This window comes from Sciurus vulgaris, assembly GCF_902686455.1.
Source record: "Sciurus vulgaris genome assembly, chromosome: 1".
Taxonomy (NCBI): domain Eukaryota; kingdom Metazoa; phylum Chordata; class Mammalia; order Rodentia; family Sciuridae; genus Sciurus; species Sciurus vulgaris.
The window spans coordinates 115556140-115581384 of NC_136461.1; the positions used below are offsets into that span (position 1 = coordinate 115556140).

The 25245-nt window shown below is 48.2% G+C and overlaps 1 protein-coding gene across 4 annotated transcripts; it reads left to right on the forward strand.

Annotated features, from left to right (window-relative positions):
- The first annotated feature begins 458 nt into the window (after positions 1-458).
- On the forward strand, positions 459-24570 carry ATP8B2 (ATPase phospholipid transporting 8B2). Of its 4 annotated transcripts, XM_079150793.1 has the most exons (28): positions 459-629; positions 3396-3463; positions 5676-5734; positions 6073-6186; positions 6311-6409; positions 6679-6740; positions 6838-6910; positions 7155-7225; positions 7665-7744; positions 9389-9547; positions 9783-9871; positions 11738-11934; positions 15082-15290; positions 16175-16218; positions 16507-16672; positions 16827-17015; positions 17174-17289; positions 17809-17973; positions 18056-18167; positions 18291-18396; positions 18507-18651; positions 18845-19028; positions 19173-19396; positions 19690-19773; positions 20114-20359; positions 20526-20664; positions 22053-22183; positions 22444-24570. In XM_079150793.1, exons 2-28 carry the CDS (start codon positions 3433-3435, stop codon positions 22720-22722), a joined length of 3573 nt encoding a protein of 1190 aa, XP_079006919.1. In that variant the 5' UTR covers positions 459-629; positions 3396-3432; the 3' UTR covers positions 22723-24570. The 4 variants fall into 4 exon arrangements, with proteins under 4 accessions (XP_079006919.1, XP_079006920.1, XP_079006921.1 ...); XM_079150794.1 differs by lacking the exons at positions 459-629; positions 3396-3463 and adding an exon at positions 4002-4328 and having other exon boundaries at positions 22028-22183; positions 22444-22583; XM_079150792.1 differs by lacking the exons at positions 459-629; positions 3396-3463 and adding an exon at positions 4005-4328.
- Positions 24571-25245: the final 675 nt, after the last annotated feature.

Here is a 25245-nt window from a genome sequence, read left to right on the forward strand (position 1 = left end):
ATCCGAGGGTGTCATTTAAGGACAGAGTAAATGCCATGAGATTAGCCAGGGCGAGGAGAGAAGGCGAAGGAGCCTAGAGGGTGGACGGTTACAAGGGGTATGAGTCGGGGCTCAGGATAAAACTGGAGGTGAGGAAAATTCTTGTTCACCGCTTCTCCCGCCCTCACGCCCCTCCTGGCAGAAGATGTCCTTTTTGCAAATAAGGCAGCATTTCTCGTTCCCTTTCTTTCACATTAAAGGAATAAATTCTCAGCTGTCTAGCCTCCCGGATTGTTTGTTTTGAGGTGTGAGACAGATGTGGGGTGGGGAAAAACTGCCCCGCAGCTCTCAGCCTCCGAAGGGTTAAGACCGGCCCCCTGCCCCGCACAAAGATGGCGGCACTCGCTTTCCCTCCCCCTCAACCCTCCCCAAAACCCCCTCCCGCCCCCCGCCCCCTACCGCCACAGCCGTCACTTCCGCCCCGCCGTGGCCGAAACTGACACAAAGTAGCGGGCCGAGGCCCGGGGGGAGCTGGGCCACAGCTCGGGGGGCGGGAGCCCGCGGGGAGCTGAGCTGAGCGCCCCCCGCCCCAGCCCCCGGCATGGGCAGGATGGGGCCGCCGGGGCGGGCGCCGAGCGCTGAGCGCTGAGGTGAGGCGAGGCGAGGAGCAGCGAGGCGGGGGCAACCCGAGCGCGGGGCGGGAGGGCAGAGGGAGATACGGCTGCAGCCGTGACCCGGGGCTAGTGGGGCTGGCGGGGGGGTGTGAACCCGGGAGGGCAGAGGCCGGGAGTCCTGAGCTGCGGTGAGACCAGGCAGGGGAGGGTGGAGAAAAGGGGGGTGTCGGTGTGCCTGAGGATGGGGAGACCCGGAGGCTGTCCGCAGGTTGGGAGGATGGGGTGCCCAGGCGGCGCGTGGAGAGGAGGAAAAGGGCTCAGAATGCGGAGGAGAAGCTGATTCGAGAGGCGAGAGCTGCCTAGAGAGTTGGGGTGAGAACAGTACCCCGGCTCTGAGCTTTTAGGCGCTTAGAGAAGGGAGTTTGGGACTGGTAGGTTTTATCTCTGGAAGGTGGAGGTCTGTGTGCCTGAGGGAAACCAAGGGTAGCTTTGGGAACGTATAGCAATGCTGTGAGTCCTGGTTACTGCCCTTGCGATGGAAGGTGGCCCGCGGCGGTGTTAGTGTCAAGAGAGCTGGGGGTCTTGGATTCCATTTCTTCCTGTTTCCCTGATCTACCAGTTTTCTCTGAAAGGAGCCTTGGTTGGAAAGGAGCAGAAGCCAGACCTAGAGGAGGAGCCGTTTTCCTCCATGGAGCATTGCCTCCTTCCCAGGGTTGGCTATTTTTATCCCAGATGTGGCTGCAGAGGGGGCTGGGGCAGGGTGACGGGGCAGGGCGACGTGGCTGATGGGCCTGACCAGTTCAGACAACCCAGGCTGTGTGAGACTGGGAAGAAATGAGAGGGGGTCCCTGTTGCCAGCCATCTTCCTCCCTCTCCCTTCCTGTGACTGCCCCCAGAGGAGATGGGATCTGAGGCGAAGCCCGCTTTTTCTTTCCCCAGGGTATTAGAGGTAAAACAACTTTCCTGGTCCAAGTCCAGACTCCTGACTCCTGATGGCTGCCCAACTCCTTCATTAACTCTTTCATAGGATGCAGACTCAGATCTTTGAACTGGCAGTATTTCTTGATCACTCCCTCTCCAGGGGCCCAGCTGGCTACAGAACCAATGATGCCCACCCTGCATCCTCTTCTTTAACCTCTCCCTCCACACCCAACCCTACATGACTCATACTCTAGACTGGGTGGAGACCCTGGCTGGGGGCCCTGGAGGAGGACTTGGCATCTCTAAAATGTGGATGAAGCTTTTCTTCCTGAGCCAGGCACCCTTGCTTGCCTCAGTTGGGGAGGGTCAGGGATGAAAAGGACCTCTGGCTCTGGGTGTTGCCAGGTCTGGGGTCAGGAAAGGAGTCTGAATGAGTGAAGGAAGAATTGGCATGGGTGCCTGCGCTGTGGCCAGAGTCTATAATTATAGAGGTTGGGTAGATAGGCAATTAGTATTTCTTGGGGCTGACAGGCTGGTGGGTATGCCCCATAGGCTACAGGTAGGGGAACCAAGGAGGAGGTGGAAGGCTAACCTTTCCACCCAGACAAAAGAAGAGGAGGTTACTGAATGGCAGCTTTTTTGGACCAGGCAGGAGAACAGGGTTGAGGCTCTATGACCCTGTCTTGTAGGCCAGGTCTTATGCCTTTTTAGGAAAAAGATAGGACACAGGATGGTGGAAGGAAGCAGAGGCTTGTGTGACTGATGCTCCCTGGCCTGCACTGAGTGTCATGCTGACTGGACTAGGCCTAGTGGGGGGAGGGAGGGAGATCCTCTGTTGGCCCAGAGGGGTGGCTGCCCCAGATTGAGAGGAAGCGGTTTGGGGACTGTCTGTGCAGGAAGTGAAGGCCATGCCTCTAATGTGAGCTCAATGTGGAGGAGGTGATAATGGAAACCCCAGTAATGAGGGTGAGCTGGGGGAATGATGAGCATTTTGAGAAGGGTGGAGCCTGCCCACCTATTTCCTGATGCCCTGCCAGGTGCTTCCTGGCTTATGTTCCCTCCACCCCACCCTTTTGGGGGACATTCTGCTTTCTAGTACAGGAACAACTCATTGCCACCAGGAATATAGGCACTGCCACTATACATTGCCTGTCAACAGGAGAGCACATGAGGCATCCATGGTATCTTGAAAGCTGTGCCCCCCCTTTTTTTTAAGTACCTGGGGTTAACTCAGAGGCACTTAACCACTGAGCCACATCCCTACCCCCCTCCCCCCCCCCCCCCCCCGCTTTTTTAAAGATAGGGAGTCCAGCAGCTTGAACTTTCTTTAAGATGACATAATACCTTTATTTATTTATTCATTTTTTATGTGGTGCTGAGGATAGAACCCAAGTGCCTCAAATGTGCGAGGCAAGCACTCTACAACTGAGCTACAACTCCGGCCCCCAAGCCCTTTTTTATGTTTTATTTAGAGACAGGGTATTGCTGAGTTGCTCAGGGCCTTGCTAAATTGTGAGACTGGCTTTGAACTCCTGATCCTCCTGCTTCAGCATCCTGAGCTGCTGGGATTACAGGCATACCCCACCTGTGCCTGCAGCTGTGCCCCTCTTATCAATTTCTGGCCTATACTTCTAGACCCCTTTCCTGCAGGCCCTGCCTTCTACAAACTCTCAGTTTTCCCTTCCCTCCATGTTATCCAAAGCAGAGGGGATGACCCCTTTTCTCTCTCAGGTACAGGGCAGAAAGAAGAGAGTGTTGGTGGGGAGGGCTGGAGAGGTCAGGATCAGTACTGGAGAAGAGAGCCTTCAGGAAGGGTCTGATGAGGGGAATGAAGGGTTGTCCTAAGCTTCCTGACCACACTGATGTGTCACCTTCCTACAGGGTCTCCCATGGGATTGCTGGGACGTTGCTGGGTGAGATGGCACTGTGTGCAAAAAAGCGCCCCCCAGGTAAGAAAGGCAAGAAGTGGGAATCCCTGGGAATTTAGACAAGAGTGGGTGTAATAGCTCAGGGATACAAGAGAAGAGGGACAACTGGTATGGATCTGGGGAACGGGAGATAAAAATCCCTACGCATCCTGGGGAGAGCCTAGGAAACCGAATTTTTCCGTTTGATGCTTGAGCTGGGTTCTCTGTCGGGATAGTGCTGAGTACCAGCCCCCCTACCCCGTACACCTGTACTCTTATCTTGGGACACCCGCAGATGCTACTTTGTGACCTGGGAAACCCCTGTCTCTTCCCCACAGGGTCCTCTTCATTTTCCTTCGGGTAGGGAGGGGATGAAAACGGTTGTCCGGGACAACCACGGCAGTCCGCTCACCAGCATTGGCCCTGACCGGGTGGGGGGCGGGGAGAGCGGAGGCGGGGCTCGCGCGCGCTTGCTCTCGCCTACGCGGCGAGCTGGCAGGCTGCTGCCCCTGCAGTCGGGGGAGCGGGCGGGGGCGGAGCCCGGGGCGGGCCCCGGGGCGGGCGCACCGCATCCGGGGCCACTCAGCTCATGCAGTCCTTCGCTGGGGGCTTTGGGGGCGGCGCAGCTGAGCTAACGGAGTTCCCGGGTCGGTGCCCCGGTGGCCGTGAGGATGGCCTGGGTTGCGGGTGGCGCGCTCGCCTGTCGGCCCAGGCTTACTTCTAAGAGGCAGCGGCACTTGCGCCTCCCCGGGGGTCCGCCCCGTAGGCGCTGCTGAGGCCAAGAACAGACAGTGCGCCCTCCCCACTCAAACCTGGATCATGACGGTCCCCAAGGAGATGCCCGAGAAGTGGGCCCGGGCCGGGGGACCACCCTCTTGGAGCCGAAAGAAGCCCTCTTGGGGGACAGGTAACGGGAGGCAGCATCTTGCAGCCCTCCAGAGCCCTTAATTTCCTCTTCGCCAGTCCCCACATTCTCTTGTCCTGTGCCTCCCCCAGCCTTCCCCTATCCTTTTTCTAGACCCAGAGATCCTGGCATTGAAGGGTCGAGTCCCTACCTTCTTCCTTTGCATGGCCTTTGTGATTACGCAGGGTCTCAGCACAAGGGGGTTCAACTGGGAAGTTTCTGGGAGTAAAGTGGCTCGGTAGGCAGGTGACACTGTGGCCCGGGAATTTGTTACTGCGGTGTGCTCTGCAGGGGTATTGGGGGGAAAGGGTTTGGAACACTGCCTTTGGCTCTCCGTCAGGTTTAAGGCATTAGATTTACAGGCTGACCAAGTTACCCCCCTTTACAGAATGAGATCAAAGTGACCCCTGGGAGATGGGGAACCCTTCATAGGATATCCTCTTGTTCTGAAACTTGAACTTGGTGTTTGAAGTCTGGAACCTGCTGAGGTTCAGGATAGGGGTAGCTAAATAGATGTCACTAAGTGACAAATGAGAAGTTTAAGGGAAACGTGTGTAGACGGTACAAAAAAGGTTACAATTAGAAATAGAAAGCAACTGTTTCCATTACATCTCATTCCTGTCTTGCATCTCTGCTTCTATCTGCATGACCCACATCCCTGACTCCCCCACCTTCTCCTACTTGAAGATGAGCTTTGAAATAAGGTGATGTCATTGTTGGCCAGTCAGAAGCTGCTGCTGGTGACATGTGACAACCAGAGGCGCCTGTAGGGGGATTGCACGTGGGGCTGGGATGTTGCCGCAGAGCAGCTCCAGGGCAGCAGAGCAGCTCCAGGGCACAGTGACCCTCAGTCTTGCCACTCCCACCCCATTATTCTCCAGCTTAAGGGGAGAATAGCAGTATGTTGGTTAGATCTGCAGTAGTTCCTAGGGGGAAGGATGCTTTGTGTCTTCAGCTGCTACTTCTTGATTATGATGATGGTGTATTAATAATAGCAGCCAAAGAGTATGGGGACCCCATGACCATTAATGGCCAAGGATCTTCCAGAAGGGTGGGGAAAAAGAACTGAGTGCTCCCAGTGGAAGACCTTGACTATTGGTGGTGAGAAAGAGAACCCATCCTGTTCTTTTTGAATGTAACTTGCAGAACCATGTGGTTATGCTGTTGGTGAGAGCTGGAATAGAGGGAAGAATTTAATGACACCTCAGGTGTGGAGCTAACTCCATAAAACTATTTGGTGAAAAGAAACAGGGACCTTAGGTGAATTGTCCACAAAATAGGATGGACCTAACAAGGTGGGGGTCCAGGCCTCAGTTTGCTGCTCCTGACTATAGCATCATTCTGTTGTAGAAGAAGAAAGGAGGGCACGGGCTAATGACCGAGAATACAATGAGAAATTCCAGTATGCGGTAAGTGATTCTAGATCACCTGTTCCCACTTCCTGAGTGGGAGTGGGGAAATATAGGGATGTTTTGGTCTTGGAATGAGGGCTGAATAGGAAGGGTGCTAGGGGAGGTAGAGGCACCTTCCTCAGTTAGTCCCTATCTGGTATTGCACTGAAGATCTTCACCTGTCAGTAATCAGAATACATTGATCCCAGACTCCTCTCTTCCTTTCGCCCTCTCCCACTCCGGTGCTGGTTTTGGGGGGCAGAGGTTTGGGGAAGTATAAAGATGGAGGAGGCAGCCACAGTCTCATTCTGGATTGAGGTTGGGGACTGCCTCATCATCTTCTCTCCCACTACCAGAGTAACTGCATCAAGACCTCCAAGTACAATATTCTCACCTTCCTGCCTGTCAACCTCTTTGAGCAATTCCAGGAAGTTGCTAACACCTACTTCCTGTTCCTTCTCATCTTGCAGGTAAGTGACCTATAGTATGTCCCTTGCAACTCACAAAAGCAAATAAAACCAAGGAAGAGCAAGATTTAGGGCAAGAAGGCATTGAATGGGGCTTCAGATGCTTGCTTCTCTTTTCTCTTTTCAGTTGATCCCACAGATCTCTTCCCTGTCTTGGTTCACCACCATTGTGCCTTTGGTTCTTGTCCTCACCATCACAGCTGTTAAAGATGCCACTGATGACTACGTGAGTTCATTCTTTTATTCTATCACCCTCAGCACACAGCCACCTTCACCCAGCACAGTTTCTTGGTGACCTTGACATCCTTTATCTGGTCCAGCTAGATCCATGATAACTTGGCAAAGGATGAGGAGGGGGAGTCAGTGAGAGAGAGAGATGATCTTTGAACGGGTGTGTGTAAGGTATTGCCCAGCATGCTCTGAGTTCTACCAGTTGTCCAGTTTTCTTTGGAGCAGGAGAAGGTATCTTACCTTTTTCAGTTCTTTTCTTTTCAGTTCCGCCACAAGAGTGATAACCAGGTGAATAACCGTCAGTCTCAGGTGCTGATCAATGGAATGTGAGTGCCTGTTGGAGATGAGGGCCCTGGGGACAAAGTGGGTACCTTGGAAACCTCTGTACCTACTGACAACCTTTTTATTGTCTTGTTGCCACAGCCTCCAGCAGGAGCAGTGGATGAATGTTTGTGTTGGTGATATTATCAAGCTAGAAAATAACCAGTTTGTGGCGGTAAGGGAAAGATGCCCCTCTAGGTCTACAGGGCTCATCTTCCTCTTTGACAGAAAGGGATGAGTCCTTTCTGATTTTTTGTTGCCTCTTAAACACCCAGAAAGGAGATTAACTTGGGTGGAAGGCTTCTACATTATGTTATTATGCCTCCAACCCTGCTATTCATATGCTTGGAACTAGGAAAAAACGTCCACTGAAGGTGAATATCTGAGTATTTGGACTTCTCACTAGGTTTTCTTTCTAGGCGGATCTCCTTCTCCTTTCTAGCAGTGAGCCCCATGGGCTGTGTTACATAGAGACGGCAGAACTTGATGGGTAAGTGGCATGCTCAAGTGTCAACCCTTTTACTTCCTTTTTAGGGGTAAAAAGATTATTTTGGATAGTAGTACTCAGGTCTGGGCTTGTACCTTTTGGGAAATTTAGTGGTAAGAAAGACTTTGGAGCCAGGTATTGTGACACATATCTATAGTCCCAGAGACTCAGGAGGCTGAGACAGGAGGATGGCAAGTTTGAGGCCATCCTGGGCAACTAAGTGACACCCTGTCTCAAAATAAAAAACAATTAAAAAGGGCTCGGGATGTAGCTCTGTGGTAGAGCATTCCTGGGTTTAATCCCCAGTACAGGTGGGAGAAAAAGGCTTTGGATATGTAGAACTATTTGCTGGGCTAAGCAGTGATGCCCTGTGGTCGGGGTCTCCCACATAGAATCTACAGGATGGGTAGGGAGCCAGGACTCAAGGGTACTATCCTTCTAGAGAAACCAACATGAAAGTGCGTCAGGCGATTCCTGTCACTTCAGAATTGGGAGACATCAGTAAGCTTGCCAAGTTTGATGGTGAGTAATTTTGGAGAAGCAACCTTTAAGTAAAAGAGGTGGGTTGGGTTTTAGAATTTAAATTGTGCCTTTTTCTTTTGACTTCTGGTTGCTGTGATTATGCAACTCCTTGGATTTTAGGGGGAGGGGAGTGCTGAGAATGTCAGGTGGTTACAACTTGCTGTTTGATGATCATTTCAGGGAAGCTTTGAAGCTGATAGCTCCCCGCTTGCTGTGCATATTAAGAGAAATTCAGCTTATACTTTTTCTGTTAGCTCAGAATAATGGTATGTGCTCCTTATAACAAGACAGATTACTAGGTATGGTGGTATGTGTCTGTAATCCCAGCAGTTTGCAAGGATCAGGCAGGAAATTGCAAGTTTGAGGCCAGCCTCAGCAGTTCAGCAACTTAGTGACAGACCTCAATTCAGCAACTTAGCCTCAGACCCTTAGCAACTTAGTGACACCCTGTCTCAAAACGAAGAATAAAAAAGACTGGGGATATAGCTCAATGGTAGAGTACATCTGCTTTCAATCCCAGTACTACTATTACTACTACTATAACTACACACACACACACACACACACACACACACACAGACAAACTATATAGAGTATAAGAAAAGTTTATGGTCTTTCCAGCCCTTCTCAGTTGACATTAATTGACAGTCCAGTATACATTCATCTACACTTTTTATGTATGTTTGTATAAATAAAAATTAAAAAATACAATTCTATTGTACTAAAGTTTCTACCTTTTTTGCTTATTAAATATAAGGGACTGCATTTGTAGCTCAGTGGTAGAGCACTTACCTAGTACATGTGAGGCACTGGGTTCCATCCTCAGCACCACATGAAAATAAATAAAGTTATGTGTCCATCTACAACTAAAAAAGATTTTTTAAAAAATATATCATAAGCATCTTATCATCTGTATAAAGGTATTTACCTTGTTCTCTTTAATAGCTTTATAAAATTTCAGAGAATTGTTGTATTATAGCTGGGCAAGCCTGGGTAACTTAGAGAAAACCTTATCTCAGTAGTAGAACACTTACCTAGCCATATTCAAGGTCCTGGATTCAGTCCCTAGCTCTAAAGAAAAAAATTGATGTATCATAATTTGTTCATCTACTCCTGACCATTCAGTGGTTTCCAGTCTTTTGCTGTCCTGATAATGCTTCAATAAAAATTATTATGCTTTATTCTATTCTGTGAAATAGAATTCACAAAGTGGGTCCAAGTATATATGTACTTTTTTTTTTTTTTTTGGTATTGAGGATTGAACCCAGAGAAATTTAACCACTAAGCCACATCCCCAGCCCTTTTAAATATTTTATTTAGAGACAGGGTCTTGCTAAGTTGCTTAGGGCCTCCCCAAGTTGCTGAGGCTGGGTTTGAACTTCAATCCTCCTTCCTCAACCTTCTGAGCTACTGGGATTACACGTGTGTGCCTTCATACCTGGCACATGTATGTACTTTTAATATTAGTTCATGCCGCCTCATTCTTTTCCTAAAAAAGGGCATCAGTTCACACTCCCGTCAGTAGTATGCACATGGGTTCCTGTCCTTATATCCTCTCCTTTAGCTACTTTTTCTTTGTTTTATTGTCATGTGATCAAGTTGTAAACTAGACCTTGAGCAGTGTCACTCTCATCTCCCATCCAGGTGAAGTGATCTGTGAACCTCCCAACAACAAGCTGGACAAATTCAGTGGAACCCTCTACTGGAAGGAAAACAAGTTCCCCCTGAGCAACCAGAACATGCTGCTGCGGGGCTGTGTGCTTCGAAACACCGAGTGGTGCTTTGGGCTGGTCATCTTTGCAGGTGAGCCTTCTAGCATCCAAAGTAAGAAAGGGTAAGAGTAAGTGACTCAGCCCTCCCTCAGGAGTATGAGTTGAAACTGGGTGGGCTGGCAGAATGCAAAGGTAAAAAACCTTTAGCCCTGAATACAAGTCTTTTGTCCACCTAGTGTCTCTATTCCATCCTGATGTACTGCATCTGGGGATCAGAGCAGAAATCCAGAGGCAGTTTTATTATTTGGCTTCCCATTCTTTTCTAGGTCCTGACACTAAGCTGATGCAGAACAGTGGTAGAACAAAGTTTAAGAGAACAAGTATTGATCGCCTCATGAATACACTGGTGCTCTGGGTAAGTTTCCCACAGATGTTTCCCTCCCTCTGTCCTTCTGATTCTCCCTGGGTAGTTCCCTTTGCTTACATTGCTCTTCCCTGGTCAATAGTCAGGCTTCAGGTTTGGTTTTAAAATCATTGGCAGGTTAGATACTCAAAGGCAGTGTTTATTTCTGGTTTCTTTTAGATTCCGAAGATGTTATTTTAAAAAACCTTAGGAACGTGCATGAATCAACAACTTAAAGCTAAAACAAATCGTCCCTTCTCTGGATTCCAGTTATGATGATGACTTAGTGCAGCATGTGACCTTCTGTTTACCTTTGCAAGGGACAAGGAGACCTTCATGAGGATGGAGAGGGAATTAAAAGAAAACATTTCCATTTGGAAGTTGGTTAGTGGGGTCTTTCCCCCGCAACTTCTAAGGATAAAGAATCTCAAAGGAAAAGTTGTTTCTGTTTTCGTTTTTGGCAATTCCTTCTCTTGTTTAACTAGAAATTTGAGCTCCTTATTAAACATTGCTCCTCTTCATGCACCCCTGCTGCCTGCCCCTGACATGCCAGCTTGCAAGGACTGGGGCCATCCCTGACTGTAAAGGGCTTGCAGAGGGCTGGGGATGTAGCTCAGTTGGTAGAGTGTTTGTCTCACATGCACAAGGCCCTGGGTTCAATCCCCAGCACCTTAAAAAAAAAAAAAAAGGCTCGCAAAGTTCTACCTTGAGGGAGCCTGCAGGGCAAATTTTGCCTGTAGAGCAGAGTGGCTCCAGTGGCCCCCTGGTGGTCATTGGGCACCAGGATAGTTCCTGTTTTGTTTCAAAGCCTCAACAGTGAAGACAGCTTGGAAATAAATGTCAGCTAGAATAAAAAAGGAAAAAAATAAATAGATGTCAGAAACCAGACATGGATCTTGGTTATTTTCTTATAATCACCAAAACTTTCTTATGATTCTTCATCAAGGACTCTCCAAGTTTTTTTGATTAATAAGAAATCTGGAGTTACGAAGATACAGTTTGTTTCCCTGGTTTGTTTGATTTATTGATTGGTACTGGAGACTGAACCAAGGGATGCTTTACCATTGAGATATATCCCCAGCCCTTTTTGTTTTTTATTTTGAGATAGAGTTTTGCTAAGTTGCTTAGGGCCTTGCTAAATTGCAGAGGCTGGCCTTGAACTTTCGATCCTCCTGCCTCAGCCTCCCACGTTCTAGGATTACAGGTATGTGCCACTGTATTCAGCTTATTTTTTAATTTTTGAGATTGGTTCTCACTAAGTTACCAGGTGTAGCCTCCAACTTCTGATCCTCCTGCCTTAGCCCTCCCAAGTTTCTGGAATTATAGGCAAGTGTGCTTGTTCCCAGCTTCTGTTTCTCTGGTTAAAAAAAAAAAAAAGTGGCAGTCTGTGAAATAGATATTATAAGGGCTAGAGGGCTAGCTCAGTGATAGAGCACTTGCCTACCATGTGCAGGGTCCTGGGTTCAATCCTCAGCACTGCAAAAAACAAACAAACAAGCAAACAAAAAAGGTATTATAGTAACTTGGCATTTTTGTTGGTTTGTGAAGGCTTAGCCCAGGTAAATGGGTAATTTGCACTAAGCATTTTTGGTATGTAGAAAGTAGTTTACCCCCACTCACCAACCTTAAAGACTCTTAAGGGTTAAGTTCCAACTGAACTATATCAGCTTTCCCATTGTACACATGAGAAAATGTTCAGAGAGAGGGCCACATAATAGTGGCAGAACAGAGCCAGTTCTGAGCTCATTCCAACAGATGATTCTAACAATTCAAATATGCTTGAGGTTTTAAGGGTTCAGGGCCTGAGTAGGAACCTCATTCAGGGGAAAGTTTGCTTCCTAAGTCTCTGATTTTTCTTTGATTCTCATTCCTTCCCAGATTTTTGGATTCCTGGTCTGCATGGGGGTGATCCTGGCCATTGGCAATGCCATCTGGGAGCATGAAGTTGGGACACGCTTCCAGGTCTACCTGCCCTGGGATGAAGCGGTGGACAGTGCCTTTTTCTCTGGCTTCCTCTCCTTCTGGTCCTACATCATCATCCTTAACACTGTTGTGCCCATTTCACTGTATGTCAGGTATGTCCTTTCTCTGCTCTGGGTCTCTCCAGGGAGCCCAGGTGGTTCTTTGCTAAACTTTTCTGTAAATATTAAATCATTGAGAAGGAACACGAAATCCTCTTCTTCCTATTCTGTGAACATTTTATGTTGTCTGTTTATCTATGTGTACAGAGTAGACTTTTTACCAATTTCCTGACACTGTGAAGTGTACGAGAGCAAAAACCACTGAGCACATATTTAGTATATATATGTATTGCATGCTACTGTGTGCAAGGAAGCATGGTAGGTACCATGGCACACCAAAGTAATTAGGAATGGCTCTCCTTTAAGAGCTTAGGTCCAAAAGAACAAGAAAAATCTAAACACATTATTAAAAAAAATTGGGAATAAGTCCTGTGGAAGTCATTCTGTCTATAATTTTTTGATACTGAGATGTGTCTGGTGGCCTTTGCCTTCAAAAGCAGTAACCTGGTGGTGGTGATGGACAATCAAAACATTGTCAGACACTGATTCACCATGCAAGAGGTGCCGGGTGCACAAGGGTGGGAAGAGCTTTACCCCTGAGGCAGTAAATCAGGGAGAACATCTCAGAGGAGGTGAGTGAAGGTGGAACTGGGAAAGAGGAGGAGGAGGAAAGGGTTAGAAACAATGGCAAGGGGATGGGAACCTGCGAATGATTTAGGGAACAGTTAGCCAAGACTATGAACCGCAAGTGAGGAGCTGTAGGATTGAGATCTGGAAACAAAAGCTTGCTCATGATTGTGGAAAGTCTTAAATCTTTGCCTTTGGGCCTTGAACTTGGTAAACCATTATAAGGTCTTTGGAAAAACAGACAAACAAGCAAAAAAGAAGACATTCTAAAAGTGAATTCTAAAAGATCTAAAGAATACTTTGGGAAGTGATGTGCAGCATGTGTACAATCAAGGACACATGTAGGATGGTTGGATGCTTGAGGTAAAGAGAATGTCAATAGGACCCGGCCAGTAAGAATGAAAGGAAGAGGGACTGGAAGAGGAGAAAGGAAGAATCTAGAAGAAAAGACTTTCCTACCTAGTGCCTTGTACTTGAGATAAGGGAGCTTATAACATTTTAAAGGAAATGCTTTTTGGAGGTATTCAGAATCTTCCTGTCTTTTGTGTTTAGTTGACATTTTCCTCAAGTAGTCCTCAGTTCTCCCTGCTGCCCCCAAATGCTAGGACTGAGGATGATGAATAGAAGATGAAGCATTTGCCAAGGATGTACAGTTTGGGCTTTTTTAGAGCACAGAAAGGAATATCAGAAAGTTCTTGGTTTAGTCCTGCCTACTAAACTAGATTCACCATAGGACCTCTGGCAAGTCCACAATCACTTGGGGCCTTATGTGACTTCTGGTTTCTCCTGTGAAATGGGAATAGCAATACCTGTTTCACCTTCCTCATAGGGATGTCTCGATATAAGATACCAGATTGGAAAATACATTTTAAAAGTTAAATTACTCATGTACAATGAATCAAAATGCATTCTGCTGTCGTGTATAACTAATTTAGAACAAATAAAAATTTCAAAAAACATGCAGTATGTATTTTTAAAAAAGATAAATTACTATAGCTGGGGCCTGGGGTTGTGACTTAGTGGTAGAGGCACTGGGTTCTATCCTCAGCACCACATAAAAATAAGTTAAAAAATAAAGTTATTATGTCCATCTACAACTAAAAAAATTTTTTTTAAAATTACTATAGCTGGACACAGTGGTGCACACCTGTAATCCCAGTGACCGGGGAGTCTGAGGCAGAACAACTGCAAGTTCAAGGCCAGCCTGGGGAACTTAGCAAGATCTTGGGTTAAAACACAAAATATAAAGGGAGTTGCAGTTTAGCTCAGTGATAGAGCTCTTGCCTAGTATGTGTAAGGCACCGGGTTTGATCCTCAGCAGCACATAAAAAATAAATAAATAAATAAAGGGGTCCACTGCAAGTAAAACCTTTTTTTAAATTAAAAAAAAAAAAAAAAAAGTAACGGGCTGGGGTCTATAGTCCATAGGTGCCCCTAGGTTCAATCCCCGGTACCCTCTGCCCAACAGAAAAAATTACTATAAAATATTGTGTAGTATATATCTGTTGTTATCATTGCAATTCTGGTTCTATGTTTTTATTTATTTAAATGTTTCTTCCTTAAAACCTAATTTTGTTTTCCCATCTTTGGGCTTTCCTGTCCCTGTTTTGTATCTAAGTTTATTTGAAGCCTTTGGGAATTGCCTAAGAAAGTTTTCTAAGTCCCATCAAGTTACAGTATATCTGGGGGAGGGTGGAAGGAGTGTTATAAGCTGCGTGGGGGAAAGATTATGATGAAATTTCCAGCTATCTCAGTTTTTACCTGATAACAGGATCCTGATAAGAACCTCAGTCAGGTCAGAAGCAAGGTTCGAGATACAGTCCATTGCTGGACCTCTGGATCTAAACACAGGGCCTTTTCTGGAAATACTAACAGTCCCTATCCAAAGAAGGTAGAAGGAATCCCTAAGCAAAGAAGAGGATGGGAGATGTCAAAAGTACTGTGCCTCTGTAACTTGGTATTGTTCCCTATGTTGTTGAGACCCTTCTCCCTTCTGGAGTCAGCACCTCAGCTTTGCCACAGTCAGGGGGATAGAGCCCCAGCCCAGGTGAAAAGAGAACACCCCCTCTGTGTTGGATAGCAAGGAGTGAGTGGGCTGCACTGCCTTCTCAGTTTTCTTTCCCCAGCTTGGCCCCTTTGAGGTGGCACTTTTGCCATGGCATGCACAGCACCCTCATTCTTTCTTTCTTTTTTCTCTCTCCCTTTCCTCTCGCACTTTCTCTTGTTTTTTCTGCATGGTTTCTGTATTATTAGTCCTGAGGTAAGAACCGATTGAGTGCCTTGTCTGCAGTCCTTTCCCTCCTCTTCCTGTGCTATCTGTCCTGCCTGCCCAGGCCTGTTGTACCTTTTTGTTTAGAGAGTGTCAGGAGGGTCGGGTTGGGAGTTACTTTGCTGGCTGTACATGGCCAGCTTTACCTGCAGGCTCTCCTTGCCCCTTCCCACCCAGGTTCCTGTGCCCAGGTGTCTTCTCCGTTCTTGTTTCTCCCCAGATGGAGGGCCTGCAGCGAAGGCCCATGTGGGTGGGGCACCTCTTCCCCTTCTCGCACCAAGACTCACCTCCTGTCCCCTGTGTAGTGTGGAGGTCATCCGTCTGGGTCACAGCTACTTCATCAATTGGGACAAGAAGATGTTCTGCATGAAGAAGCGGACGCCTGCCGAGGCCCGCACCACCACCCTCAATGAGGAGCTGGGCCAGGTGGAGTACATTTTCTCTGACAAGACGGGCACCCTCACGCAGAACATCATGGTTTTCAACAAGTGCTCCATCAATGGACGCAGCTATGGTATGGCGGTGCCACCAGGGGCTGGGCTGTATATCTTGCCTGGAAAGAGAATGGAACTGGGGCTCCTACAGTTTTCTTGACATTAGGGTTTGCCTCTTTCCTATTTGGGTCTGATAGACCTTTAAAGGGTCTATTCTGTATCCCATGCTAGGAAGCAGATACTGAGAGTCTTTCCCTTGTCCTCACATGGTACCCTTGTCTGGTCTCAGCTCCAGGCACTAGGGGAGCTCCTTGGATGTTTGGAATGAAACCCCAGACACTGACCTCTGGGCATTCTGGCCAGGTTGGATCTTGGCTGACCCAGCGGAGTACTAGACTCACCCATGTTGCTTCTCATGAGGGCCCTTGTGAGTCTCTGGAATGTGACCATGGTATTCCCAGTGTGATCCTGTTGCAGTGGCCTTGTGGCTGAGCTGCTGGGATGGCTTGGGGCAGGGTGTGTGTGGGCTGAACTTGGTGCGTGTGTCAGCCCCTACTCTAACTGCTTTTTATACTAACCTGGACTCTGTGGCCAGTGTGTGAGACTTTGTCTGCTGTGCAGGCCTACAGGGTACCAGGCACCAGGGAGGCCTAGGAGCCCTGGCTGGTGGAGGTGAAGAATTGGAGCTGCCCTGAGGGGATAGCTGCTGGGAGGTGGTGGGGACAGGGACGGTAAGCAGTGGACATCATAACTCTTTTGTGGCCACAGTTCTAGATTCTGTGAACCAGGGTGCCTATTGCTTCTTGTCTCTTGAGTCTGCAGTGTGAGTGTGGGTGATGTCTGCTCAGTGATCAGGGCTGAGGGTTCCCAGTGCCTGCAGGGATCTGTATTAGAGGCTTATCCCCACTGCTGTAGAGATCTCCAGCTCTGATATTGCTTCTCTTTCTGTCTTGGCTGTGTGTAGGTGACGTGTTTGATGTCTTGGGACATAAAGCTGAATTGGGAGAGGTAAGAGCCAGTCTCCATAATTGTTGTATATAACAATTAAATATAGGGTGCCTGACCAGGAACAGTTGGCATAATTAGGAGAGCTGTGTTGTCTGGGCAGGAAATGTAAGCAGCTTGGAGAAATGGATATGTGAAAGAGGAACTGATGACAGAAATAGGAATTTTGAGGTCCACAGTGATCACGATCTTGAACTTTTCTACTGAGAGGTGCGCGGGCAGGGACAGCCACTTTCCTGGGACATAGCCTGGCAACCCAACTTTTCCTAAGGTTCTTCTTACCTATTCCAGAGGCCTGAACCCGTCAACTTTTCCTTTAATCCACTGGCTGACAAGAAGTTCTTATTTTGGGACCCCAGCCTCTTGGAGGCTGTCAAGATGGGGGACCCTCACACGCATGAGTTCTTCCGTCTCCTTTCCCTGTGTCACACTGTCATGTCAGAAGAAAAGAATGAAGGTGAGCTGAGAAGCAGGTTCACTCTGTTCTCGCCCGATTTGTACTCTTGGGCTCTGCTCTACATTACAGTGCTGTTGGGATGGAGCTTCCTGGGTGGGACACATGTCTGAGAGGTTGGCCACTTATGCCACACATGTTCTTCCTGTCCACCTAGGAGAACTATATTACAAAGCCCAGTCCCCTGATGAGGGGGCCCTGGTGACTGCAGCAAGGAACTTTGGTTTTGTGTTCCGCTCTCGCACACCAAAAACTATCACTGTTCATGAGATGGGCGCAGCCATCACCTACCAGCTATTAGCCATCCTGGACTTCAACAATATTCGCAAGCGGATGTCAGTAATAGGTGAGGCCAGGACTGGAGTGCTGGGAAGGATTTGGGGCTGTATGTAGGCCTGGGATGGGTCAGGTATGCTGGGGGACTCTGAATAATGTGTTTAGACTGAGAATCTTTGCCTATCTGAATTTTTCTGGCACTTTCCTTCCCCCCTGCCTCATGTACAGTGCGGAATCCAGAGGGGAAGATTCGACTCTACTGCAAAGGGGCTGACACTATCCTGCTTGACAGACTGCACCACTCTACCCAGGAGCTGCTCAACACCACGACTGATCATCTGAATGTAGGTGTGAGGGAAGGGGGACTGGACTGCTGCTGCTGCTGCTCTCAGCGTTGGGGGTAGGGGAGCTTATCTTTCTTTTTTTGTGTGTTTCTTTTTTTGTTTTATTGAACACGTTTAAGGTGTACAACATGTTTCAATATACAAGGTGAAATGATCACTACAATCAAGCATATTAACTTATTCACCATCTCTTGTATTTATTTATTTATTTTTGTGGTAAAAATACCCGTGATCTCTCCCAGAAAATTTTTTGGGGCAACTATACTGGGCATTGAACTCAGGCAGGCTCTACCACTGAGCTACATGCACAACTCCTTTTATTTTTTATTTTGAGAGAGAGTCTTGCTCAGTTGCCCAGACTGGCCTTAATTTGCAGTCCTCCTGCTAGAGCCTCCTGGGTCTCTGGAATTACAGGCATGCTCCACTGCACCCAGCTGCAGATTTTAAGTGTAGTCCTCATGCTGTGCATTATTAACTCTCTGGACTTACTCAGGTGTGCATCCCTGACTCTGTCCCCAGGAATATGCAGGGGAAGGGCTGAGGACTCTGGTACTGGCCTACAAGGATCTTGATGAAGAGTACTATGAGGAGTGGGCTGAAAGACGGCTGCAAGCCAGCCTGGCCCAGGACAGCCGGGAGGACAGGCTGGCCAGTATCTACGAGGAGGTCGAGAGTGACATGATGGTGAGGGCACAAGGACGGACTGAGGGTGGGTAAGGAGGACTCGTGTCTTTGACTCTTACGCCGGGAGTCCTTGTATTTTCAGCTGTTAGGTGCAACTGCCATTGAGGACAAGCTGCAGCAGGGTGTTCCAGAGACCATTGCTCTCCTGACACTGGCCAACATCAAGATTTGGGTGCTTACTGGAGACAAACAAGGTGAGAGCCCAGCAGGGCAGAAGAAATTGCATCTGGGCAGTATTCCTGTTGGAGCTTTTCATGGAGCAAACAGGCTGACCTTGTTGGATGGCTGCCTGTAGCTTCTGCGTTTTCTCTTGCTAGAGACCGCTGTGAACATTGGCTATTCCTGCAAGATGCTGACAGATGACATGACAGAGGTGTTCATAGTCACAGGCCACACTGTCCTGGAGGTGAGAGAGGAGCTCAGGTAAGCAGGAGGCCCAGGGGCAGGCTGGGATTTCTGAACACTATTGAGACTTCTGTCCTGACTTACTGTTGTTGTCCTGGATCACCACCATTCCATTTCCACCTTCACAGGAAAGCCCGGGAGAAGATGATGGACTCGTCCCGCACTGTAGGCAATGGCTTCACCTGCCAGGAGAAACTTTCTTCTTCCAAGCTCTCATCTGTCCTGGAGGCAGTTGCTGGGGAGTATGCTCTGGTCATCAATGGGCACAGCCTAGTAAGTGTCGCCATCCTTGGCTAGAGTGGTATTCTTTCAGAGAGCCCTTCTCTCAATATGGCTTTTAGATTTTCTCTTCTCATTTCTCTTGATTTCAGAGGGGGCTGTGGTCTTCAGGGGGACAGGGATGAGCTGAGACCACCAGATGTTCCCTGGGAAAGCTGTGCCTCTCTCAGGTGTTTCTGTATTCCAGGCCCATGCATTGGAGGCAGACATGGAGCTGGAGTTCCTAGAAACAGCATGTGCCTGCAAAACTGTCATCTGCTGCCGGGTGACCCCCTTGCAAAAGGCACAAGTGGTGGAACTGGTTAAGAAGTACAAGAAGGCAGTGACACTTGCCATTGGGGATGGGGCCAATGATGTCAGCATGATCAAAAGTGAGTGTAGACTGTGTGCATGGGTGGGCTGGGCAGGAGGGTCAGAAGGTGCCCTCTGAAGTCTGCTGGGGAGAGGGACTACAACTTAGTGGGATCTGAAGTAGGTAGCCACCTTCACCTTCTTATCATCTCTCATCTCCACAGCGGCTCACATTGGTGTGGGCATCAGCGGACAGGAAGGGATCCAGGCTGTCCTGGCCTCAGATTACTCCTTCTCACAGTTCAAGTTCCTGCAGCGCCTCCTGCTGGTGCATGGGCGCTGGTCCTACCTGCGCATGTGCAAGTTCCTCTGCTATTTCTTCTACAAGAACTTTGCTTTCACCATGGTCCACTTCTGGTTTGGCTTCTTCTGTGGCTTCTCAGCCCAGGTAGTGAGTGTACCCAGGCCTCTGTGATGCATATCTGTAAATCCCTGAAGGGCAGAGGTTGTATCTGTCCTGTTTGCTTCCCAATTCTATTGTCTAGTGCTTAAATTAAAAAAAAAAAAAAAAAAAAAAAAAAATTGTTGAAAAAATGGAGAGAGCTCTCAAGAAATTCCTTAGGGATCCCAAAGAAGACCTAAGCTCCACATCAGCTGTCGCATCAATCATTTTCTTGTGCCTGATTTACAGTGAAGAAGGGTTGCATACTTACTTTTCTCTTGTCCCCTGTTCTCTTCCAGACTGTATATGACCAGTATTTCATCACCTTATATAACATTGTGTACACCTCCCTCCCGGTCCTGGCCATGGGGGTCTTTGATCAGGTATGGGGGAGTTTGATGGTCAGGTAGGATGGGGAGAAAAGCACTGCTGTTAAAGTGTGTCCGATTGATAGAGGGGTATGTGACACATGTGCCTACTGTCTTATGGTCACAGGGGAGGCCCTCTCAGTAGGGGAGGGTGTGGGGAAGGCTCTCCTCAGGTGCATCTTATCCGTAGCTTCCCTGAGTTGCTGAACGAAAACTAGGAGCAGCTGGCTTGAGGTTGGTTCTTGCTATCAAAGACGTGGAAAGGAGGAGTAAGGGACAGGGTCTGCATTTGGTGATCCTGAGTCAAAATGGCAGCTTTCAAGGCCTCATCTACCATGTGGTCTTCCCTATACAGGATGTCCCAGAGCAGCGGAGCATGGAGTACCCTAAGCTCTATGAGCCAGGCCAGCTGAACCTCCTCTTCAACAAGCGGGAATTCTTCATCTGTATTGCCCAGGGCATCTACACCTCTGTGCTTATGTTCTTCATTCCCTATGGGGTGTTTGCTGAGGCAACCCGGGATGATGGGACCCAGCTGGCTGACTACCAGTCCTTTGCAGTCACTGTGGCCACATCACTGGTCATTGTGGTTAGTGTGCAGGTATGAAGCATCCAAGGAGCTGCTTTTTCCAATGGAAGGAGTGAGCCTTCTGTCCTTAAGGCTGCTCTCAGCATCCTAGTTCTGTTTCTGGGAGAGGGGCAGAGTTTTTAGTGGTTCTCCTGCCTGTAACAGGTCTTACCTTTTTTTTTTTTTTTTTTTTTTGCAGATTGGCCTAGATACAGGATATTGGACAGCCATCAACCACTTCTTCATCTGGGGCAGCCTAGCTGTTTATTTTGCCATCCTCTTTGCCATGCATAGCAACGGGCTCTTTGACATGTTTCCAAACCAGTTCCGATTTGTGGGTGAGTCCCTGTGGCTTCCTCTTATTCTTCTTTAGGAATCACAACTATTCTAGAACTCACAGGGTAGTCAGCCAGTGTGCCCATCACAAGCATTTATCAACACTTCTTATTTGCCAGGTACTCTACAAGTTGCTGTTGGGATATCAAGCTGTAGCTGACCCAGACCGAGTCCCAAAGAGTTTCTGTAACCATGAAAGTGATGAACAGCCCTGCCAGGCTGTGGGAGGTCAGGGGTGGCAGGCTTCATGGTTATTAGAGACACTGCCAGTGGGGTGGCCATGGGTAGTCCCACAGAAGAGGTTGCTGTGAGCAGATCCAGGAAGTACAAAGAAGCCACTGTTTCTGGGGAATGAAGAGTGCTCTAGCTGGATGGGCTCTGGAGAAGCAGAGGGAGTCTGGAGGCTAGAATGGTGGGCCTTTGAGCTCTCAGAATGACAGACTCCCAGCTTTTCATTTGCTTTGCCATGAGTCTTCATTTGTTTAGAGGAAGAGGGACAAATGGCATTAAAAGATTGTTAGGAAGATGAAGCAAGAGCTAAATGTGGTGGTGCATGCCTGCAATCCCAGCTATTTAGGAGGATGAGGCAGGAGGATTGCAAGTTCAAGGCCAACCTGGGCAACCTAGTGAAACACTGTCACAAAATTTAAAAATGCTGGATATGATGGCACACACCTGTAATCCTAGCAACTCAGGAGGCTGAGGCAGGAGGATGGCAAGTTTGTGACCAGCTATGGCCCCAGCCCCAGAACTTTGAATTTTAATTGAAATTTGATAGGAAGCCACCAGGGGCAGGAAGTGTCATAAACTAACTTATGTTTTAAACGTTTCACTTCTCCTGTTGTGTGATAATGAAGTGTAGGTGGTAAAGATGGAAATGGGGAGACCATTTAGAGGCTATTGCAATAATTGAGGATGACACACAATGGCTTGGAACACAGTGAAGTGCAGTGGGACTCCCTATATATTTTGAAAATAAAGCCAACAGATTGGGTGTGGGTTGTGAGGAAGAGAGAAGAGTAGAGATGGGTGGAGGGTTTTTAGTCAGAGCAGCTAGGTGAGTGATAGAATTTCCTGAGCTGCCAAAGCATGAACAGATTTGGGGTGGAAGAGACAATAGTTCACTTTGGACCAGGTGAAACTTGAGATGTTCAACAACAGAGATGTCCTCTGTGGTGGTTAAGGAAACAGCTCTGGGGCTTTTGGGGGAGATTTTGGAACCAGTCAGATTTGGAGATAAACATTTGTGGAGTGGGCAGAGAGAAGAGGGAAGTCAGAGATGATTTAGGTTGGGGAAGTGTAACTACCAGAAATAGAAATGAGGAAGTCAGGGGCTACCCTTCTGTCCACTTCGTGACTCCCAAGGCCATCGACTCCTGTTCACCCCCAGGGAACGCCCAGAACACCCTTGCCCAGCCCACAGTGTGGCTCACCATTGTGCTCACTACAGTCGTCTGCATCATGCCTGTGGTTGCCTTTCGGTTCCTTAGGCTCAACCTGAAGCCAGACCTGTCTGACACGGTGAGGAACCAGGCTGTCTGTTTTGGGGGGACGGAGTCTCTGTGGCAGGAAGGGTCTCTCTGCCTTGAACACTTGTGTGGCTGTTTCTGGATTGTGTGACTACTGGGGTGTTGGTGCCGATCATCTGCACCTTCTAGGGGAACACGTATATGTGGAAGTTCCTGTGCTAGGCTGTTCCAGTGCTCTGGGTCCCTTCTCTGTTGTGGTGGTGTGTGACACTGCCATGCTAACAGAAGCTGCTTCTCTGTGCCCCACACCAGGTCCGCTACACTCAGCTGGTGAGGAAGAAGCAGAAAGCTCAGCACCGTTGCATGCGGCGGGTGGGCCGAACTGGGTCCCGGCGCTCTGGCTACGCCTTCTCTCACCAGGAGGGTTTTGGGGAGCTCATTATGTCTGGCAAGAACATGCGGCTTAGCTCCCTGGCGCTGTCCAGCTTCACTACCCGCTCCAGCTCCAGCTGGATTGAGAGCCTGCGCAGGAAGAAAAGTGACAGTGCCAGCAGCCCCAGTGGTGGAGCTGAGAAGCCCCTCAAAGGGTGAAGACCTGGGCTTTACAGGACACTCCATGCGGGTGACCAGAGCATGAAAGGCCAGTGGGTTGCCAAGGGAACAGTATCTCAGAACGGTTGGTCCTCACTCTTTGCCTCCTGTCTCCTCTGGTAGACTTTGTCCTCTTGGTTACACTAGCTGGTGAGATAGAGGGAGTGGGCTCCAAGGGCAGAGCAGAGGCTCAGGCATCAGGAAGCAGCCCCAGTGGGGGACCAGATGTGGAACCAAAAATAAGAAAAACTGTGAGAGATTGATTTTGTCCCTGCCCTGCCTGGGAGCTCACAGGGACTCTGAATCTCCATATTTTTTTATTCCCATTCCCCAGAGGGGCTCTAGCACCCCTGTTCCTGAATTACACAAGAATGTATCCTGCCGGGAAGCCAGAGACCTGCTGGGGCCTCTGGGCCCCTCACATCGTGTATGTCTCCTTAATTTGTGTTTGTGTCCAGTTTGGTTTTGTCTTTTTATTTGGCTAGTGGCGGAGGCTTTTATGTGACTTTTTATGCTGTGGTTGGTGTCTTAACTCTCCTGGGAAGAGGAGCCTGGAACTCACTGGGACGCCCTTACCTGGCAGATTGGTTTGGGAGGGGCTGCATCTCACTGGTCACACTCCAGTAGCTGGTGCCCTGGTGGAATAGAGAGGCTAATCAGGGAGGGAAGAACCATCAGCCAGAGGGTGTTTGGGAGAGTAAAAAGGAGGGCTGATCCTATCTCCTTCCTCACCTTGAGAGTAATATGCTGTCCCTTCCCCAGTGCACACATATCAATTCCTGGCATCCATTAAGTCCTGCTGGTTTTGGGCTGGAGCCTGGAAAAGTGGCCCCATCATTCTCAGTGAGTTAAAGCTGAGTATGAAATTTAGTCTTGAGTGGGAAAAAGGAGTTCTTTGATTTTAAATTTAGTCCCAAGTTCATTTGCAGACTTTCTTCTGACTTCCCTTCTCCCTCCTCAGCTGGAGCTTTTTTGCACCTACACCCCAGGACCTGAGGTGAAGCTGAGCACCCTGAGGTGGGGTTGGGGAAGCTGGCCTCTCTGCTTCTTTCTCCCAGGAAACAGGGATCCCATCCTCTAGGCCCAGCAGCTGGGGAGAGGTGGTAGAGCTTGAGTTCTGGGAGGAGGTGGAGGAGAAGGGCAATACCAGACTTAGGCCTGGACACTGTCTGCTCAGTATCCAGCTTGATCTGAACAGGACTCCATTGGAGGCTTGTCAACAGCCTATCCTTAATCTCCATCATCTATAAGCTATTCCTCAAGTCAGGCATTTCCCAAGTTAGTTGCTACCTAATCAGCCTTGGAAAGAGAGAAGCCTTTCCTCTTCTTTGGGCAGTGTGTTGGCGTGGGAGGTACTAGTTTAAGAATGGTGTGGAGCTGGGAGTGGGGGATCATAAGTGTTCCATGTGGGAGCCCCAAAGGAGCTGGATGTAGGCTGCAGTCAGGTGGGGCTGGGGTGAACCCTCAAGGAATGGGGGAAGGGAAGTCTTGACAGGGAAATCCCTTTTTGCCACACAGTTTACAAACCCAATATCATGTCTGTTTGTGTGTCTCTCAAGGTGAGAGTCTGATTTTTATACCAAAGAGGAAATGATTTTTTTTCATATTTGGTTGGTCTATATTATATAAATATATATATATATATAATACAGTTATATATATTATTTTTTTTGGTTCTCTCTCATTTTTAGGGAGGGAAGAAAGTACCAAGTTGCATTGAGCTGTAATTAAGGAACATTCTGTATAATTTATGACACATTTCTATACTTGCAGAAATTATATCATTTTATGGATATAAAAGAAAAATACCTTTTTATAAAATTCCAATTTCTGAGAAGTGTGTAATTTGTCTCTTTTTCTGATGTTTAAACAAGACTGATGGTCAAAGTAAAAACAAATTGTCTCTTAAGTGGAATTGAGTGAGTATATCAGGGTGAGGTGAAGAAAAGGAAATCTGGTGGGGACAGCACCTCCTCTCTGCCCCACTTCCTGGATCTGAGTTTAAGCTAGGAGATGGGTATGGGTCGTGCTGAGGCAGAGCTTGGGACTTTGTGTTCAGCGGATGGCTGGTGCTTCAGACCTTGAATTGATTACTGTTCTAAACACAGGCCAACTTATTCCTAATACATTCCGGGGGCGGGGGTTGGGGGTGGGGGTTGAGCAGGGAATATTCCAGAGTACTAGGTAAATATTTTAAGGTTTTTAAAAATTTCCCCCTCCTGCCATGTCTTGTCATCGTCGTTGTTTTTATTTATTTATTTTGGTACTGTGGATTGAACCCAGGGGTGCTTAACCACTGAGCCACATCTCCAACCCTTTTTTATATTTTATTTAGAGACAGGGTCTTGCTGAGTTGCTAAGTGCCTCACTAATCTTCTGAGGTTGGTTTTGAACTCATGATCCTTGGGCCTCAGCCCTTGGTTCCAGGAGAGCTAGGGCCTGGATGTGGTGGGGCATGCACACCAAACCTCCTGCCTAGCCCGCCCCCAGGCTTATTTCCCTCTCTGTCTTAACCAGTCTGTT

Excerpts from the sequence above, each read along its gene's own strand:
- ATP8B2 (XM_079150792.1), top strand. The coding sequence starts at position 4,241 with ATGACGGTCCCCAAGGAGATGCCCGAGAAGTGGGCCCGGGCCGGGGGA. Across the intron at positions 9,548-9,782 it reads TGGGCTGGTCATCTTTGCAG|GTCCTGACACTAAGCTGATG; the intron begins GTGAGCCTTCTA and ends ATTCTTTTCTAG. Across the intron at positions 17,290-17,808 it reads CCACGACTGATCATCTGAAT|GAATATGCAGGGGAAGGGCT; the intron begins GTAGGTGTGAGG and ends CTCTGTCCCCAG.